The 21,333-nt window shown below is 37.7% G+C and overlaps 1 protein-coding gene across 2 annotated transcripts in view; it reads right to left on the bottom strand.

The window, feature by feature from the left end:
* The window catches only part of SNX16 (sorting nexin 16), a 29,744-nt gene extending 9,068 nt beyond the window's left edge, over positions 1 to 20,676 (bottom strand). For both annotated transcript variants that reach the window (XM_027686450.1, XM_027686542.1), the window contains exons 1-5: positions 20,631 to 20,676; positions 15,454 to 15,917; positions 11,232 to 11,318; positions 6,151 to 6,299; positions 518 to 587 (exon numbers count right to left, since the gene is read on the bottom strand). In XM_027686450.1, coding sequence (XP_027542251.1) covers positions 518 to 587; positions 6,151 to 6,299; positions 11,232 to 11,318; positions 15,454 to 15,825 — 678 coding nt within the window. In that variant the 5' untranslated portion in view covers positions 15,826 to 15,917; positions 20,631 to 20,676. The remainder of the gene's footprint in view (positions 1 to 517; positions 588 to 6,150; positions 6,300 to 11,231; positions 11,319 to 15,453; positions 15,918 to 20,630) is intronic.
* Between the last annotated feature and the right edge of the window lie 657 nt (positions 20,677 to 21,333).

Genomic DNA, 21,333 nt, shown 5'->3' with positions numbered 1-21,333 from the left:
ACTATTTTTGGTGGTCAGAATTAATCTTTTCATTACATTCATTACATGGGAAGGTGTCCCTTCCCACGACAGGTGTGTTGAAACTAGATGATCTTTAATTCCTTCCAACCCAAACTATTCTATGATTTTATAGCAAGAAACATTCCACTGCAAGACCTGAAGTCCAAGGCATAAGCATTACAACAATGTGCTGAATGTAAACTTATAAAATCTCTCCTTATATTCAGTAGTTCCCTTATATAAGCAGTTGCAGTTGCCTTAAAAAACAAACTCCATCCATGGCTCATAAAAGACAAAAAGGAAGATGATATATTTTGGGACAGGGATGAGGTACAGCAAAGATGATCAGCGTGCACCAATCATCAGACTGGATCCGTTTTATAAAGACACCCTTTTGTGATTTTTGTGAAAGAACAGAAACAGAAGTGTTTCATTCCACACCATGCAACAGATCTTACAGTATTCTAACAACAACTGCCTTTTGCGTTCTGATTTTATCCTATTACTTAGCACTTACCCTGCTCTCTTCTAGACTGTCAAAAGGACCCGGAGGATCATCCAGACAAAGAAATTCTCTCACTGCAAGGCTTTACCAAATAAAAGAGAGTGAATTACTGAAGTACAAAACCAACAACAAATATGATCATACAATGGAAGTATTTCTTTAAGGGACACAAACACCTAGCCTCAAATTTTACCCCCAAGTATGCAAAATAATGTTAACAAAGTATTAAGCCTCAGTTGTATGTGTTCACCAGGAAGAGCATTTAAAATGTAACTTATGAAGATGAGTAAGCAACTTTAGAACATGATTTTTCATGTTCTTTTTTTTTTTTAAATTTTAATACAATTTGTTGCTACATGACAACTGACAAGTTTATCACTTTGGTATTGAAGCTGTATGAAAAATTCCCCTGGTGAAAAATAAATATTATAAGATGGATGAAAAAGTTTGCTGTTAATATCCATATGCAGATCCCTTCAGGTAGTATCAGGGGAACTAAACATCAGTACTGAATCATGTCCACCTGTATCCATTTTGCTAAGATCATAATCCATTGACATATACACAGTATATAACTTTTATATATACAGTACATATTTTTATACATACAGGAAATAATTTTTATATCAAGAATAAGTTATAAAATAATAAGAGACAAAGTTAATGTGCCATGGATATACTATACAGCCATCTCTAAACATACATTTTAAACTAATGCATTCCTCTTAGAATTGTGTAACAGCTGTCATTCCCCTCTGTGAATTGCTTTGCAAAAGTCAGAAGAAAGAAGTATGTGTAATCCTGTGGTTTACTACAGAGTATTTCAAGCATCTTGCTCATTCTACCTTCCAAGTTTAGATTACTTCTCAGAGAACTCAAACATCTCCAAACACGTCCCTTCAGCTACCTTTTTTAAGGTTTTCCTGCTTGGTTATATTCATTCTTCTACAAATAACCTCCAATCAGAACACTGTATTCACAATTAATTAGCAAGCAGTAACATGAGCAATGCTGTGCTTGCACTCACTACTTTAAATCATCTCCTACTGCAATGAATACACAAAAATGGAAGATGTGAATCTAAATTTAATTTCCTGTCTCCTCCTCCCACCTCCTGAGTGGAAGGTAGAAAAGGGAGTAATTTTCTGCCTTCCACTCATTCTCTGCATTTGAGGTAGACATGAAGTACAAACACAAGAAAGGAAACTTTCACCCATCTACCAATCTAATCAAACAGCTTCAGGTGTGGCAAGCAAAATGAGGAGAAATTTCTTCAAACACTAATCATTGATTATAGCATCACTTTTAGTTCTAAAAAGGCTCCTAAGAATATTTATCTAAAGTACACTGAATGCTTATTTTGTTGTTCGATTTTTCTAAGTCTGCTTTCACACGCTTATTGTATATGTGTAGATACAGGTGGCCAAAGGTTGGCGAGAAATCTTGTCTTTGTATCTACTTTTACCTTATCAGCCTTTACACCAAACTGATATTTTTTTTTCTATAATCATTCCTCTCCCTACTTAATTTATGTGACAAATGTTTTACAATTATCCGTCCATGATCTCTGCAAGCCATAAGCCTAAACCTGTACTATTAAAAGAGCTTCTCTCATGTACTCAAATAAATAATGAAAAATTCTGCCACCTAAACCAAGATTATCACTCCAATTAGCACAAAAAATGATAGCTGGCAACAATTCATCAGGGAAATGATCAGAAAACATAACTTGAAACAAAATGAAAGTTATTCAGGCATATAAAGTACATTTCAGGAAGAGCAGGGTTGGTTTTTTTCCCCCCCCCTCTCCAAATAGTTTAATATGTTTGAGATGACCCTTTTCTGACAGGATGCTCAAGTCCATTTTTTTAATGAAAAGAACAATTCAACCATTAAGATGCTGAAGTAACTCATATTTGCCCAATACAGAAGAACTCATTATGTGGAAAAACTTCTGCTCACCATTTTTCTTCGGCATCTTAATCCTTATTCACATATGCAGCTCAAACATATTTTAAATGTATTCAGTTTTTTTCTTGTGTTATTAAAGGGTAACATTAACATGGCATATGTTAATGCTTGTGAGTGAAAATCAAAATATCTAGAAAAAGAAATGTAAAAAATATCTAATCTACATATATCATCTACTTACACCAGGTCAAACTTTTTTGCTTTCCCTGTGGCTGCTGGCAGAAAACGGTGTCTTCTTCCACAGTTTTCAAAACTACTTGAAATTGAAAGCTGTAGATTCATTATTTTACATAAGGAGGTCAAGAAACCTAAAGCCACAGGTCAACAAAAACATTGTTTCTTTACCTAAAATATGCACCTGATGGCATAAACATTTATCTGCAGCCTAGCTTTACTCAGTCTGCTCTGACCCTGCTTCCCACTCCATGTGTTACACCTTTTCCTTTCATTTAACAAATAGAAGATCCTGCCTTAAAAGTATCACAGAAACCTTTTGTATCACATGTGGCAGAGTTTCCTGTACAGGGCTTATTTCTTCGCTTGTGTGCTGGCCGACATCCCTCTCCAGGGAGGCAGCAATGCCAACATTAGGGGCAGTGTGGCACATTGGGTCCCTGACTCAAAGCTGACCAAGGCTCTTGCACAGGGCGGAGGCAGGAGAGCTGTATCATCTCTATAAAGTCAGATGACGCTTCTGTTTAGCAGGTTAAACTTCTTTCTCCCACTTCATGAGTTATATGAAACTTTCCTGAACACATTAAACTCTAGGAGAATTTCAGTTTGATCTTTCACTGAAACTTCAATACAATGCAAAATACAAGAAGAAATCCACAAAAGGGGTGCTAAATTTAGTCCCCTTCACACCATCCTCCTACATCTTATCTTTAAATTCCTTTGTGAATCTAGTTTTATTAAAAAATAGGTATAACCAAATGAGGTCTCCTACCCCTGAAGGGCAAAATTCCCACTGTCAATGTCTCAATGATGATAATGCAAATAAAGCACAAAGAGAAATAAAGAGACTTCTCTACAAAGAGAAAAGGCTCATTTGGTTTTGGTGTGACCCAAGCACTTTGACTTATTTGCAAAACTGTAAAAGTAAATGGTGACCTTTGTAATGGGAAAGCATGGGCAGATGCTCATCAGTGCTCATGTGAGGTGCAAATATTAATTTCCATTAATAGTAACTTTTATTCTGTGATAAGTGGATAAAAATATTAAGGTGGATCAAACCTCACTAGTTATAACCAGTTCCTGAGGAATTCAGACCTTCCACCAGTTATATTAGAATATAACCTGTACCAATAGGTTATAAAGTTTCTCAAAAAACTATCTTTATGCTGAGTGTTACACAGCAAGACCATAATTCTGAAAATCACATTTCAGGTAACTATCTGTTCATTAGCCAAAATACAAAGTGATTCCAGAAACATTTTATTTCCTTTTTGTATCAGAGGAGCAATGCAGTCCAAAAGTTATGGTTTGGGTTTTTGCCTTAAATCGTGACACAGTATTTTATCCAAAATGTTCCATTATTAAGATATATACAAGCTAGCTGAAATACCAAACTAGCTGCAACAACATGAAGCACAAAGCCTTCAGATCCTATTAAGTAGACTAAAAGTCCATTCTGCCCACTAGTCTGTTTCCAGCAGCATAACAGAAGTGACATTTAGGGAATATTAGAGAATAATTCCTTTTTTTTTGGCACACCTATAATTGTGTAATTTAACAATAAGGAAGTTCTTAAACTTCCTGGCTGCATACTTCACCCACATAATTATATTTAATAGCCACTGAAACAGAAACTCACAGGTTGATCTCAATTTCTTTTTGAAACCATTTAAGATGTGTCTTTGACATCTCATAACAAAGCTTCACCACTCAGTGTGACATATTGCAAGATGACTATGAATCATCCAAATATTAACATTCTTTACTCACCTTCCCTATCCCCTTTGATGATTTCATATGCCTTGTTTAGCCAGCTCTTACCCAAGACAACAGACTAATGAGAAAAGAACTCCTCTTGCAGGGAAATTTTTCTGTAGCTTCATCTGTTGTTGTTTGCTTTCTCTGTACCTCTAGCAGGCACTTCTTTTGAAACTGAATGCTGTGTTTTACCACTGGACTACGTGGAAGTACAATTCAGATTCCCACAGCAATAACTTTTTTTCCCCTTTAAGTTCCTCTAACAATTTTAATGACACTTTTTGACTATTGCTGAATACTGAACTGATTCAGAAAACCAGTGATATCAGTACCAATAGTTATTTTCCAGGTTGTAAAAAACAGAGTTCACAAATCTGCATGGATGTACTTGCTGTCATTTTGTACTTCAAGACAAGAAAACTAGTATTAGTCACCCAGTGCCTCATGATCCTTCTACAATAGTTCGTGATCTCAGAAAATTTCAAGACATTCCTGAACATCGGTGTCCATAACTGTGATCTAGCTTTCCACATGTAATACCCCTAAATTTCCATCAATCCTTTTCCCCTTGTCTTTTAACCATTCTATATGAGCCTTGTTATAACTACTTGCTTGTTAGATTTCCCTCTACAAAAGACATTATTGCTTTTTCAAGTATTATTTTTATTCACCTCCTAAGCACTTTGGGGTTTTTTTTATTAAAATCAGTACCAAAAGTCAGACTTATTTATGAATCTCTAGTTTCCAGACACAGTAGTCAAACGCTTATAAAATGTGCCAAAAGCAGTAACAGCCCTTCTACTAAAAAGTAAAGCAGATACAAGCATTATATGGTCTTATACCCCAGCTTGGCAATTTTACATTTTAGTTCCTTTAAAATTCTTGAGGTAATGCTGTTTGCTTTAGCAAATTCCTTATTCTTTGTTTTGAATGAAGTTTTAGATGATGATACATCCTTAGACTCATTCCTCAAAGAACCTCTAGTACAGTAACCTCAACTTTTTTATTTCTGCTGCTGGAAAAAGTTTTTAGAACTAACTGCTCTGCCTCTAGCAATCTGCTTACTCAAATTTCATTCTGTTCTGTATTATAATGTTTTTACACTTCATTTGCCAGAATTATGCTCTATTCATCTTCCAGCTTTGGAAGAATCTCCCACTTTGTATGAAAGAAGATACTGTTCAAAGACACTTATGCACTTTGTTGATTAAACACATTATGTTTTTTAAACTGTTAGGAAATTTTTTATTTGTTGTTTCAATTTACTTACATATAGCAATCTATAGACATACTCCTATTACCATCGCGCATCACAAAAGTTAAAAACCTGCAGTTTAATACACATTTGAAAAACTGATTCCAAAACAGTGTAGGTACTTTCCACTATGAAAGCATAACTTTTAATCCTAGTATAAATTAACAATATATCAATGCCGCATTAAGCACAGAGAAGTAATGTTTTAGGAGTAATATGGGATTAGTCTAACATTTTAAATATTACAACTTTTAGTAGTTATCCATGTACAATTCAAAATACTGCAATTCTTCTCTTTTGTTTATGTTAAGATAGGATTAATTTGAAAGAACACTAAATAATTCACATAATGATGAAATGCACAAAATGAATGCTAATAAATCCCTTACCACATTGCTCAAAGACACACTGCTAGAGTCTAGGAGTTGATAAGAGCAGTTTGGAAAAAAAAAAAACACAAATGCAAAAGCAAAGTTTAATCACATACCAGTTAGCAATATCTTTATGAGCTACTAAGTTCTGGAGAAATGCTTGCAGCCCCAACTGTCGATCTTCCAAGAAGTCAGGATTATAATTATCCTTGAACCAGCGCTTTGGTGGAAGGGCCAAACGAAAGCCCGGAAACATATCTTTTAGCTGAAATTGAAATGAAACCCAATTTAAAAAAAAAAAAAATCAAGAAAAAAGTCTCATCAAAATACTCATTTTGACACAGGCACTGACTTCACTCAGAATTACGAGATCTTTCTGGCTTCTGCTAAGTTCAAGCACAAGGTAAGTCTCAACCATAAGTACAATCCAAATTACAGCATAAATTGCGGACACAGTTCTGTCACTTGCTGTGCTGCCTTATGCAATCCAATGACCTCTCAAATTTACCAGATAAAAATGGGAATGAAAACCTCTGCTTTGTTATTTAATGTCCAGTATCAGATGAGTAAGCATTTCAGTGGTGTTTCTTCTAAAGTACTCAGGGACAATAAGTACTATTTATCCATCTATCTATAAAAATCCATTACAGATCTACAACTCTGCAACTTGTCTTTTTTGGGGGGCTAGCAGAATAAATTACAACACATGCCTGACGATACTTCTAGTAAAGAGTAGCTCTTTGTACACCCAGAATATTAAAATTTCAATATGCAAGTATAGCTCAAACCCTAGTAGTAACATGTAAAATTGTACTGAGTAACTTAAGTAGCAATGGGGTATAGTCGACATTAGAAATATCTAGATTTTTTTTTAAATTCAGAAATGAAATATGCAAATGAATGGAAGCATAAAACTACATAACAATGAACCTATCCAAAGATGCCAATCATTTTTCTAATATGCTTAACTATCAACACTTCCATAAAAACCAGTTTTCTGAAGCCTTTTCTTAGAAGGGATGCTTGACACAGAAAAATCTTGGAAGAAGACTTACAACCAGCAGGAAAAACCAAACTAGTTTTACAAAATCTGATATCCCAACTGCCACAAGAATTGTTTAATCTTTTTTTCTGAATACAGGATCAAACCAACTTTTGTCAGAGATGTACTGCATACTGCATACCTAATATATTTACATGAATGTTGCAGTGCCAGGGATTTTAGAATCTGCCTTGAAAACAGTTTAGCACTCGGTGTTTACAAAGCTGCAGTATAATTTTTCAGTGGGTGTCCTGATCCTTGCTCAGCAAAATTTAACCCTTCTGACAATAAGTGTTATCTATTTAACTACTCTTTATGGACTTACAGAAAACGCTAACTGGTAGCTCTTTCAGGAGATTAAGTTTTTACAGATAGTGCATTTCAGATAGAATCTCTACACAGTTTCAAGGAAGAACCATGTTAATGGATCACCTTTATTCATATGAATATCAGTGTACCATTTCACAGCATGAGAAGGGTGCCATTTAAACATCACAAGTATTGTATATTGAAATATCCCACGATAAATACCAGTTTCTTATTTACAGATTACTTTATCGTCAAAGCCTTGTTCTTTATTTCTGCATTTAATTATTTAAGTGTATGTTTTCCTCTTACTGAAATTCATCTTGATATTAGACTTCTCTTGATATTTTTAAGTTTATCTTTGGTCATCCACCATTCCTTCATCTATTACCAAATAATCATAAATACCACATATATAAGTATCCTCTATGCTCCATAACAGCTCTTAAGCTGATAAAATACTGAATAGGACTGAACCCAGAGATTATAACAAAATGAGTTCCTGTGTTAGTTGTACAGAAGACCGCAGATAACCATTGCTGGGAAAGCTTTTCAACCACACAGATTTCTGCATAATGGTTAATTTCACTTGTCTGGTCACATAGATCATGTAATTTATTTCTAAGGAAAGAGTATGCCTACCCACAGACTACTCCTTTTGTGGATTAAGAGTATGAGAAAGCCAGCTGCTGTGAGCAGACTAATTTTCAACAGCACACTCCTGGGGCATTCTTTCTTGAACACTCCTCAGACACAGCAGGAGGGTCAGACAAGTTATTCTGGCCACGATTGCTTCCTTGTATCCAGCACCTTTTCTACATGTCTCTCTCCTACATCATCATGTGATATATTATGCACCTCACATGACGCAATCTTGGGGAAAAATGGTTAACTTTTTGGTTCTTAAGACTGGTCATTTCATTATCTGTTCAACATCTCTACCAACATAGTAACAAACTTTAGAAAGTTCTTTTCCCACAGTTCTTTGGGGTCAAAGTACTTCTCATACTTCTTCAACCCAGTAGGTGCTATAAACAAACAAAACCTAAGCATCTAGACAAATGTCTGCATTTTAGTCTTTGCTCCTAACCTCTCATTCTAGCATGTTCCAACACCCACTAAGATTAAATTTTTGTTAATATTACACCAAGAGACACTATTTCAGTCTTTGCTGTAACATTCACTGTTTGCTTTCCATAGTTTGCTCTCAAGTAATGGATCTCTTATTTTACTGCCTCTTTCCCTTACTTGTGTCTCTGATGATTTATAATACTTTTCCCGTTGCTCTTAGCATCCCATGTCGGTCCACCTTGCATCTCAGCACTTTTGCCTTAGTCTTCAGAAGTCTGTACTACTCTCCTTGTACTAACCTGTATTTGTATTTTTTTAATTACTTTTGACTTTGAGATCATCATGTGGCTTCTTGTGTACCCCCACTGGTAATATCTTATCTTTCCCTTACATTGGATTACTTTGCTGTCATCTTCTATTTATCTTCTTTCAGTAGTTATGGAGTTTTCATAACCTTTTCATTGCCTGGAAAGCAGATAGCTTTGACATTCAAGGAATTTGTTCCTCACTTGAAATTTGTTCAGGTCTTAACCTGTTGCTGCATTTACTGATTTCATTCATAAAAGGGCAGTTAATGGTTTTGAGCTCTTTTACTTCCATTCATTTCTATTTTATTAGCTGTTCCCTACTAAGAATATTTCAGAAAATAGTGGAAGTAAAAACACTTTCTAGGATCCTATGGCTATTTTGCCATCTTTATGTTCTTTAAGAGATCAGGACAAATAAGAATGCTATTACTAGATTGCAGTAACTTCTTTTATTAGTTAGCTGAGCTGTATTTGTTCATCTGCTCCTGGTTTTATCTACATGTGCCCCCATTGTGACACTGTTCCTACTCTCACATTTTCTCCATTTTTAGCCATTGTGGAAGTCCAACTCTCAGTTCAGTTTGGACTCATGAATAAGTATATGCCTGACATACACAAAAACCCTTACTGCTCTTTGCCTTTATCTGGTTTTCCTGAGAGGCCATTCCTGCTATGTTAATATCTCAAACTGATTCACATAGCAATCACAGTGATTGATTATTCAGTTCAATTGGCATTTAATGCCAAGTTCCTAGTACCATTTCAGGGAATTAATAACTTGTCACCAACCTTGAGAAGGGTGGTGAGGAAAAGGTCTTATGAGATAGTGCATTTCTTTTGCTTACACTGGATTTCTAGGAGAAGGGGTACAGAAAATCCTGAAAGTTTACATGCATGCAACTGCACGTCTATATTTGCCATTAGAGAACAAAGAATTGCAAGAGCTGCTCTGTGCCTTTTAATGACTGATGCTTGCATACAACCATTTACTCTTTGGTCTGTAAGACACTATGCTTTTTATAATACAGAAATACCAGCTCTGGGAACTGAAACATACCATCATTCTGGACATTCTAGGGAATTACAGAAAAGTAACATAATAAAACTTTAGATGTATACTGAAAGATGAAAAAGCTTCAGAAAGTGACTCAAGGATAAACAAATATTCTCCTTTTAAATAGAAATCCTCATACCTAGAAATCATGCTAGAGTCAAACATTTTTGTCAAAGATTTGATGGCAAAGACTGTGGGCTTCACTTGTAAAATCTGAATATTTATTCTAAAATTAATAGCTGTGGCATTTTTATTTTTCAAACCACTGATAACTACATTAAAATTCAATGCAGGCAAGCCAATTCTTGACCTATACTGGACATAGCTGAGCAAGATACAAACTGCTGTATGATGTGATTTCCAAAATTTGAGTTGAAATACCAAGATCATCATCTCAAGAGAAGTCAGGCTTTTGTGATTACCAAGAAATTCCTTCATCTAGGACTATCTTAAAAGACAGAAGTTTCTTCAAAAAGAAACCTGTAAACTAATTAACATTCAACAATTTTGTTTCAGACTGCACTGATGTTTTAAAGGCAGCCTAGAAGATATACAAACATGTCAAACCAAGAACACGGAGACATGTATAAGTTCAAGTCTGTGTTTAAAATTTCAGCTCAATTAAACTCTTAGTTGATTAGGTTTACCGTTGGTAAAAAAAAAGGGAGTGTTATAAAGGTTACAAATTGCAACATGAAAGAACATAATAGCAGAAAATATGTTAAATTAGCAATGAAAGATTATTCTTAGGAGTGAAGAGCGGGCAAAGAAAACTGTAATTCTGTTTTTCTATTTTCGGTAGCTAAGTACAATTTACCAATAATAAAAACTTGTGTTTTTCAGACAAGAATTTTTTGCTTTCAACTGTTCTAAAAACATTGAGTTGCAGACTGAGAATTCCTATTTATCTCCATCTTTAAAGTTCTGATATAGTATTTCACAATTAGCTTTGAAGACATTGAAAGCAACCGAAGACTGACCAACATACAAAGAACTTCATGAAACTTCAGGTTTATCATGAAAAAAGCAGAGTTTGTCACACAGAAATGGACTGAATAATTACTGGATCGCTCCTGCAAGAGAATACAAGTCTCTAGTTCTATGTCCATGTGGGGGATAAATATTGAAGAGTTAATTTCCTTTACCATATAAACTAGGAATAAATACAAAGTCTGAAGCACACTAAGCTTCAGATGAAGCTCTTACAACTTCTTTATATCAGCTGTAGTGATTTCAAGTATCTTTGAAAAAATAAGGAATCATGATTTTCCAGGCATTAATATAGTATGTGTTTTATAAGCAGTAAAAAAATCAAGAAAAGAAAAGAAGTGACAAAAACGTGAGAGATAAAGAAAATGAGACATGAAAGAACAGCGAGGCAAGACAGCTTAGAATTTACCAGTGTATAATTCCCACCTTGTCATTAAGCCTGGAGAAGTCAGTGTACCGTCTGAAAACCACCCAATTTTCCTCTGGACTTCTTTTTACCAGTATTTTGTATACCTGTGTAGAAAGACAGGAATATCACACTGCATTGTCTGAAAGGCTGAAATTATCTTTTATCTCTTAAAGAAACAAACTGATGGATAAAAAAAATTCCTAATTAGATTAAAAGAAACCCAAATAACCTAATTATCAGTACAAACAGTATAAATTAATTTCAGAATTTAAGGAAGGAGCTACTGTAATTCCTAAATACATTTAACTATTTCTGTGTATAAGAAAGGGTCTGTGAAACTGTACCCAAATTTATTCTCGAGCAAAACACAAGTCTCAGCTATCAAAGAGGTAAAGGAAGTATGTTTTAGTGATCTACTTTAACCTTTGCTAACTTATAGTTTTATTCATTGATCCTTGAGGCCAATCTGTTTTTAAGATGACTGTTAATGATAAGGTACTGTGATATTGGTTTCAAAGGTCTCATCTGACTTGCTTCACAAGGAAAAGTGAAGCAGAACAAAATTACATCCACATTTGTCTTGAAAATTAGCTTTTTGTCTTTCCAGGCAAAATATGACTTCATTCTTTTGAATCAGATTTAGCAAGACAATAGCACAGCAGTACCATACTCCTATTTAAAAGAAAACGGATGAAAACAATAATAAAAAAATCAATTACTTTTTAGGAGGACTAATACTCAAATGCCTGAACACAACGAATTTAACAACATAACTTCAATTAGAAAACATTAAACAGTGTCTAATGTCAAAACCTTACTTTCTCCAATGTAAGGAAAGAAAGGTTCTGCAATTGTACTGGGTTAGTGTTCCCAGCCTACATGTCTCTAGTTAAAAAGAAAATAAAATACAACACAGAAAAAGACATTAGAATAGTAACGATAAAAAATCCCTTACAGGCACTTAACCAAGCTCTATTTAAAACATTTTCTAATCTGTTACATAGTAAAATACTTTCCAGTATGTCACACTTTTACAGCAGGTTTTCTTAGCTGATAAATGTATTTTTCTTGTTGCAGTCCTAACATACGATAACCCTTGTGCTTGCCAACCTCTGTACATGTGTGAGACTGGTTTTAGCAATTTTGTATTCTATAATATATTAAGTAGCAGACAGTTACAGAAACTACAGATAACTAGGGTGCAAATTAAATGCAATTTTTCAGCAAGTACTTATCTATGTTTTAAACACAGAACTTCACTTCTAAGTCACATCATCTCTGGAAGTCACAGATTGTGACTGAGGAGAAGGCTATTAGCTTTTAAAATTCAAGCTGTATGACGTGCCTACAAAGACAGCATTAAAACGTAATTCATCTGTCTTGCATTTTATGTATAAAAGTTCGTCCAAGTATTTTAGCTTTCCTATCATACTAAAAGTATAAACAATTTTCATAAATAAAACAAATAAATAAAAAAATGTAAAATTGTGAAGACTCTTTGCTAGTACACAGTAAAACACAGAACAAGAAACTTTGGAATATTCTTGCGGAAGTACTTGCCAATCAGTATTCTATTACATTCTTTTATTCTACTAAAGGTTCAGCAAAGGCATTGCTTAAAAATGCACACATAAAAAAAATTCATTTAGTCTCAGCTTCACTTTAAATGGTTTCCAAGTAAACATTAGACAAGTTTGTTTTTTTTAAAGTCTTCACAAATTATGGTCAACTAAAGTGTGATAAGGAGTGCAATCAGCTTGTGATTAATGGTCTCCAAAAATATGTTTGGCTTTCCCCCACAAGCTGAAAATAAGATGGTTGGCTTTTTTATTTATTTATTTTAAAGATTACTAATTAATAAACAAGAACTGGAGTATTAAAAAACCCAACTCTCAATTCCTTCACATAAGATCTTGGAAAAAATTACAAATGAATTCAACAAATTCAACAAATTCCAGTCAATCATGAATTGCCTTATTCCACAAATACAAAATATTCAATGAAAATATGCCAATATTTAGTATCAATCTCTAGCCAATTCAGCATCTCATTATCATTTCTACTTGGCTCAAAAGAAAGAAAAACAGTGCTAATTGAACATTCCAGGACTGGTAATTCACTTGAGACCAACAGCTTACAAAGAGATGTTTTTCAGCCTAGGTTTTCGCTCACATAACCTTCAGCAGCCATGTACTCCAACATGCACTAACATCTAACTCTTGAAGTTAGGACATCATCCAGCTTAAGTAGTTCAGATACATATTTTTGGAAACTATGAGATGCTAACAACAGTAAAAAAAACAAATTCAGCAAATAAGTCCCCTCTGTTTTACAGGTGATCTCAATTTAACTTCCACTGTCTTCCATCTCACTTATTCAGCACTGCAAAAGCAATCCAAATTTCTAGGACTAATTACTTGCTGGCCTTAATGCAAAATAGCAAGCTTATTTTTAATATCCAACTGAAAACAAGCAGTTAATTATGTGCTTTCAGAAACAAACACAGTAGAAGTGAATTCAGGAAGAGCAAAAATGCATCCAAGCATTTTAACAATGGAAGAGTGTTTCACTTGTACCATTAACTGGCCTTCTACATAAAATAAGGAGTCAAAGTTGTCATCGTAACTACACTTGAAGGACACCTTACATGCACACTGGAATATGCCTTGGCATATTTTTGACATTTTCCTTCTTCAAGGAAGAGACGGAGGTGCTGGAGTGCATCCAGAGAAGGGCAATGGACTGGAGCACAAGTCCTGTAGGGACTGGCTGAGGGAGCTGGGAGTGTTTAACCTGGAGAAAAGGAGGCTCGGGAGACCTTATTGCTCTCCACAACTACCTGAAAGGAGGTGGTAGCCAGGTGGGATTTGGCCTCTTCTCCCTGACAACAAGTGACAAGATGAGAGAACACAGCCTCAAGCTGTGCCAGGGGAGGTTCAGGTTGGACATCAAGTTAGGAATTCCTTCATGGAAAAGGTTGTTAAACATTGGAATGGACTGCCCAGATAGTGGGAGTCACCATTGCTGGAGGTGTTCAAGAAACTACTGGACATGGAACTTAGGGCCATGGTCTAGTTGTCAAGGCAGTGATCAAAGGTTGGACTTGATCTTGGAGGTCTTTTCTAACCTAAATGATTCTGTGATATTTTCAGTCTCATCTTTGTCAATATAACAATATTAATCATTGTTTTAGTTTTGAAGGTTATTTTTTAAAAGGAATTTTTTAATCTACATGTGGAAAAAAATTCTGCTCTTCTTCATGCATGAACATATTAGAAACCAAAAATCCTAGGAAAAGACAGGCTATCATTTTTAAATACTTAAAAAGCAGCATTATTTAATATTTTGCAAAGAGAACTTGACTTCATTAGTATTTTAACTGTCATGAAGGCATCAGATTCCACACTAATATAAAAGAAAACAGGAAGGAAAAGAAGTTTGTCTGCTATTTCCTTCTCCTTACCTATTTCTGATTAATGTTGGTCATTCTGAAGTAATTAATAATCAGTAACAAACAGCTTCCATCAGTCCCACAAGCATTACTGAATTATCCCAAAGAAATGTTTCAACCACATCCACAAAAACAAATGTAGAAATGCATTGATATATTTACGGCATGTAGAAAAAAATGAATTGCCAGCTACAGTACACTTTGAGAAAAATCAATACAAACCAGTTAGACTGGTGTTCTGGCATGAGATATGGCATAAGTGACTTCTCACTCTGATGTTTGCAGAACAGACTTCCCCTTACTAGAAACTAAACTCAGCAGGGCAAGAAGTTGAAACCTACATGTTTGCACTTCAATGCAACTATTTCAAGCTACTAATAACTGTAAAAGGCAAATATCAGGGGTTCTTATCATTAATTTCAAATAAAAAACTACATTTTATTTAAGATGTTTAGCTACTTAGAACTCCTACAAGTTCAATTTCACAAGGAATTGTAACTCTGCAAGGAATTCCTGACTTTTCCAGCTGAAATTTACCTGAATTAGAATGAATTTCTGCTATTCCACATACACAATTACAGGAAAGACCGCTTCCGAGTTCCAGTTTTCCACCTTTGTAACAGGATTGATATTTTCCTGTCAGGCAGTACTTTGAAGCTAAGCTGTTAAACTAGTAAAGCACTCCAATATTCCTGAATTGCAGGATTAATTACTAAAGGAGAATGCAAAGCACATTCAATTGTTATCTTGGAGTTACAGGATGAACTACACTATCCCCAAAAACTTACAGTGAATTTTGCCCTTTCCTCCATAACCTCATAGCCCAGTATAGTAGGCGTGGACGGTCGATCTTCCCAGCTCCTGGAATCCGTATTCTGCTCTATTTCTTCCACAGGCTGAGTACAATATTCTATGGATGGATCCAGACCTGTAAATTTAGTCCTAACAAGTGGACTGCTACATGCAGATGACGTAGAACCAATCTGGTCAGGCACGCTCATCTTTTTAAAACTACCATTTGTACAGTCCTCCAGCTGTCCTTTTGAGGAGCTCGAACTTGTCGAGATGCTCCCAAAAGAAGAACTTCTTTGGTTTCTGTTTGTAAAGCTGGATGATGAACTTCCAATAGGAATAGGAACAGGAACATATGGTGTTGCCATCCTTCATGAAGAAACCCCTCAGTTTTTGGTCCAGGAATTTAAGCTTCATTCAGTGCATAAGCCATGTTTCCTCTTCTTTTCAGGAACAGTACCTGCAGTGAAGGACAGAAAATATTGCTTTCATTTCTAAGTCAAAGCAACAGTAAGATACTGATTTGGAAAAAATCTGTATGAGCTTTGAGATGGTACATAGCAGTATTGATGGCTCAACATTTTCACAAGGAATTAGGCTTCATATGAAATGCTGCTTTTAGATCGTATTCTACCATTTCACAGAGAACTTTACAGCTCTTTCACAACTATTAAAATTAAAATGACAAAAAGTTAAAGCAAGATTACAAAGAGAAAAATACTTTTGTCCTTTATGATTTAAATACTATTTTGTTTTACCCAAAGCGACAGCAATTTTTGAGCATATAAGAAGCTGATGTAGCTTTAGAGACTTAAATTTTAACAGCACAAGAGGTTTTCTCAGAATTGCTTCTGTAAGACATTTGGAGCAGACTATGTGAGCCAAACACACATGCAACAATATACAAGACATGAATCAAAAGACACGACAGTAAACAAATTAGGTGAAAAACAGATTTGCATCTTACACATTCACTGAAGTATAATGGATCTGTTTTCAATGTTTTTCAAAACAACTCTATTACATATAATGCTGCAGGTATTTGTCACAATGTTAAATGGGCATACTTTCTGTAGTTTGAATTGGAGCAATTAAGTTTTACAAGCATGCACATCAGAAGCAGGGTTTTAACAACAGCCAGTTTTCCATTCCAGCAGATTAAAATGGCAAAACAAGTGTAGGCAAAAAAGAGAAACACATTATTTAATATTTTTTCTTCTACAAAACCATTTCAAACCAATCTTTTGTGTGCATGTGTGTATATTTATAAAAAAAAGCAAAATAAAATTAAGACAGCAGTATCAAACTGCCAAAAAACTTCTCGTTTTAGCAAAGTACCCAAATAAGAACTCTTACAAGATGCAAATTAAATGCCACCTTTTTGGACTAACAGGATTTGAGCCACCACCTGTTTCACCCAGGAGTATACCAATCAACCATGATGCTGCAAGAGGCTGTGGAATGGGAAATGGTCAACCTGATTCACATCATATTATCAATCATCTACTGCAGCAAAAACCAAATGAGTTTGCTAATTGAGAGGGTAAAGTGATGCTTTCATTCTCTTGCTCTAAATAAATCTTAGAGAACGTGAATAAGGAAATAAATTTTAAATGAACCAGCATCAGCAAGACTGAAAAATGCTCTTGAACAAATTCCTTGAGTGAAGGAAAAAACAAAGTCATCTTTTTAGCTGCCTGAGGAAGTCCTCACACACTCTGCTAGAAAGCTCAAGTAACTTCACCAGCAAGAACAATCTCAAACTGGCAGTTATTCCTCGGGAACACCTCTGCTTCACTGTGGATGAGGCTGGACGCTCAGCAGCATCTGAGGGAGCTGAAACGTCACTATCATAAACCCCTGCTGATTGACTTTGCTGGTCAGGTACAGGCTTTGGACTATCGAGCAGCTTCTGTTGCAGCACAGTCCTGCACTCGGCTGTGTGACTAAAGCCACGTGTCAGGCAGCTGACCTGCTTCAGCCTCCCTCAGTATGAGAGAAAACAAGTCACACCTGCCCCTGAGACAAGATGTTCTCCTGGAGCTACACCAAGATCTAAATTCCTTTTTCCACCTGTATCTCAGTAAGGAAATCTATTTTCTGCCCTGAACAGTAAGCTTTGCAATAATTTTTCTTAAATACAAATAGACACATCAAGGTATGAACTATTGTCTGGTAAATTTTCTCTAGCAATATTCTCTAAATAAATAAATAAATATCTAAATGAAACACTGAAAAAGGTAATTCCTTTTTCACTTGCCACTTCAGTGGCTCTTCCATGCTACCTGGAAAAGGAATTGAGAACATGCCTTAAAGAATGTCCGACACAGCTTTGTTACTAGGAGCTGTGATATTAAATCCCTATAAACGGAAGAACCCAACTAAGTCCAGATAGCAACAAATCGAAGGATCTGTAAGTAAAAAGTGATTATCTTGTGCTGCATGACTACAAACCAGGAGAGGAAAGTAAGTCCCCATCTCAGGGAATCTGTTGAAGTTCACTTAGGAGTCCGTGGAATTTTGAAAAGAAAAAAAACACTTGTGCTTTTCAGCACTTTATAAAAAGAAAAACAAACAAACAAACAAAAAAACCCCTTCAAAACTCTACACAGACATTTTCACCAGTTACAATACTTGTGAAAAGCGTGTTTCCTAAAACAAATTATTTCTTTAAAGTGAAATGCCAGTCAAAAACTCACTATCTTGAACTTATTTACTTACTACTTACTAGTCTTCAGTGCACATCCATTTCTGAACAGCTACACATAATAGTGGCATGCAACATAACACAGACCAACCTGAGAATAAAATACTTGGTGTTAAGAAGCCAACACCTACACTGTATGTGCTTCAGCAGCTTTCATGTCAGACCAGCTGTAATTTGGTACCACTGCCTGAATGCTTATTAGCAGCTGGACTGCACTAAGCCTGCTCCCAGGGTATGTTTTCTAATTTAATTTCTTTTGTACTCGGCAAGGCCACTCCAAATCACAAGCCACGGCACGTTACATGGTGATGATGACTCTATTTTCTTCTAAAGGACTTCTCTACTCAATCTGATAGAGTAAACACACCCATAGATAAATAAAAGGGGCTGATAACTACAGTGTCACAGAAAAGTATTCTCTGAGCAACAGAAATGGCAGGTCTAGTGAGCAAAGGGCACACCATATCACTTAATTTGATTTTTTTTGTCAAAAGCAAACAAAAAACCAAACCAAACCAACAAAAAACCCCCTCCACCAGAAAAAGAAACATACAAAAATATTACATTAGAACTTAGAAGACTCAAAAATACATGTATATGCATAAACATGTATATAAATCCATCTTGAACTGCAGAAGTATCCTAATTTCCAAATGCGTAAAATATTTACATGCTATGAATTACAACAGGGTTTAAAATCACATTAATTTGCACTTTATGAAAGCTGAACATTAGAAAAAAATACAATGCTCAAACGAGGGTCACAATCTTAGGAATCGAGCCTTTTCTATGAATACAGTTTACTGCCAATTCATGCAATACAAGGAACAGTAAATAATTTCATTAAAAAAACTCTTTTACACAAACTACATCACTCCTTGCTTACGTTGGTGCAGCAAGGAGGGAAGATTTAGCTGCACACTGCTACTCCCCAAGCTTCACCGTGGACTGGTCTCACATGTCACTGCACAGAACTAGTAGAATCATTGCACCACACCAACTTTCAGAGCAAACAGATCGCTCACAACATCTATGAGACAACCCAGAGACTGCACTTTCTTGTCTGGATATTCACTCTACTTTTTGCAGGAAATCTGCTTCTTGTTCAGAAGCTGTATTTGGTTTAGCTTGATTCCCAACTCTAAGTTAAGAACGAAACAGAAGGAAGAGAACATTTGCTGGAAGCGCTGGACTGCTAGATCTGAAACAGGATAGGACAGTCCCGGCAACCAAGCCGTCACATGCTACAGAGCAGCATGACACCAGCTTATCCCGGTGTTTACAGCAGCCACCTCCCTTTCTGCGGGTGAAGCAAAGAGGCTGTAATAAAACCACTTAAAAAGGGTTCGCCTTCAGCTTGCAGCTATCGCAATTCCAAACCCTCTTAAGCTAATGGTTTGTATGTTCAGTGAGAAACATGTAAGCCACACGATTCAAGGATAATAGACTGGAAACAAAGCAATCCTTACTTAACAGTTGTAATTGGATTTAGAAGACTTTTAGCTACGCAATAGTATTTGTGATCTGGTTACAGACATTAGGCCTCTGTTTGGACAACGCAGACGAGCTGACCTCTGATGTTTAGGGTTTAAGTGCTACTGAGGAATGTCCACTGAAGAACAAGTGGAATATTCAGAGAAACAACTTGCTCGGTTAGGTTTAATGGGGTTTTTTAAATGATAATAATTTTGTGCCGCCTTCAGCCAAGTTACCTGACAGTATTTTTCACCTGGTTATGAACTCGAAACTGGGGGGCTTATTTATCACACCTCGCACATACACACACACGGAGGTGGGCAACTCCTGCTCCAAAGAGTCTGTGACAGAACTAGAAACCACTGAATGTACCCTGCCTCCAAAACCTGCACATGAGGATGCGCCGCCTCCTCCGTGACGGGACGGTTCTGAAACGGGAGAACCGCCCCAGACCCGCCGGTACAGCCCGGGGTAGCCCGGCCCGGCCCCGCCGCGCTCAGGGCCGCGCTCGGGCAGCGCCGCCACCGTTTTACGTAACTCTCGGGGCGGCCGCCGAGCCCGCGGCACCGGGCGGGGCACCGCGAACCCCCCCGTCCCTTCGCATGGGGCTGCGGGGATCGGCGGGTCCCGGCGCGGCGCCGGAGGAACCACCAGTTGGTGCAGTTGGTGAGGCGCCGCTCCTGACCCCCGCCCCGGGCAACGGAGGAGGCTGTCCTCGCCGCCCCGCCCGAGCGCATTCAGACCCGGCGCTGCCACCGCCCGCGGCCGCCACCGCACAGGTGTGCGGGAGCTGCGCGAGCTGCGCCACCGGCGCGGCGCGGAGGCGGCGAGAGCCGTCCTTGCCTGGCGTGGGACGGGCGGCGGCGAGGTTCATCTCAGCTCCCGCGGCCGCCCCCTCCCGGACTCCCGCTCCCGCTCCCGCCCCCGCTCCCCTCATTCCCGGTGCCGGCGCCTCCCGCCCCGCCGCTCCTGGTGCGCGTCCCCGCTCACCTGCTCCCGCCGCCGCGCGCGCGCCCCGATCTGCCGCGCCGCCGTCAGCCCTGCCCCGCCCCCCCCGCGGGGGCGGAGCTGCGGGGCGGGTGGGGCGGGGCCGCACGCGGACTGCAAGAACCGGCGTGTCTGGGCTCGCGGTGCATTGTGGGTGTTGTAGTGTCCCGGCTCGCGGTGTGGCTCCCGCGGGGCGGGGCCGCCCCCTGTGGGCGGCTGCGCCTCCGCGCGGGACAACAAGGAACAGGAGGGAAGGGAGGTCTTCGCTTTCCCGGATCCCGGGTGCGGGAAGGCCCTCGGCCGTTTCCAAATGTGGCTTGTTAGCGTGGTTTCGCGTAGGACCGCTGTAAAGCCCCGCTGTACCGCGGGGTGTGCGCGGGGCAGCGGAACGGGAGTGATAGTGGAGCGCCGTGAAATTACACGGGTGAAAGTGATCAGGGAATTTCCCGAGGGAATAGGGGGCGTTGTGTGTGGGTGTGGAGGGGGGGAGGAAATCACTGTTGTGAAATAGTGTTGGGAATAAAGGAGTATCTCGCTATCTAGTAGCGACCTAGAGTATCTAAACAGGAGTGTGGAACTCTGGAGAAAATGAACAGCACAGTTTGTGTTAAGAGTACATTATGTGTATTTTTTTAATACATCATGTAAAAACACAGTACGTAGAATTTCTAAGAAAGTCTGTCGAGTTTTCATCCGGAGGTTACCA

The sequence above is a fragment of the Neopelma chrysocephalum genome, unplaced genomic scaffold, assembly GCF_003984885.1.
Source record: "Neopelma chrysocephalum unplaced genomic scaffold, ASM398488v2 Primary Assembly neopelma1_22, whole genome shotgun sequence".
In the NCBI taxonomy this organism is placed as follows: domain Eukaryota; kingdom Metazoa; phylum Chordata; class Aves; order Passeriformes; family Pipridae; genus Neopelma; species Neopelma chrysocephalum.
The sequence above is the reverse complement of the archived record's forward strand: the minus strand, read 5'-3'. Positions and strand labels throughout refer to the sequence as shown.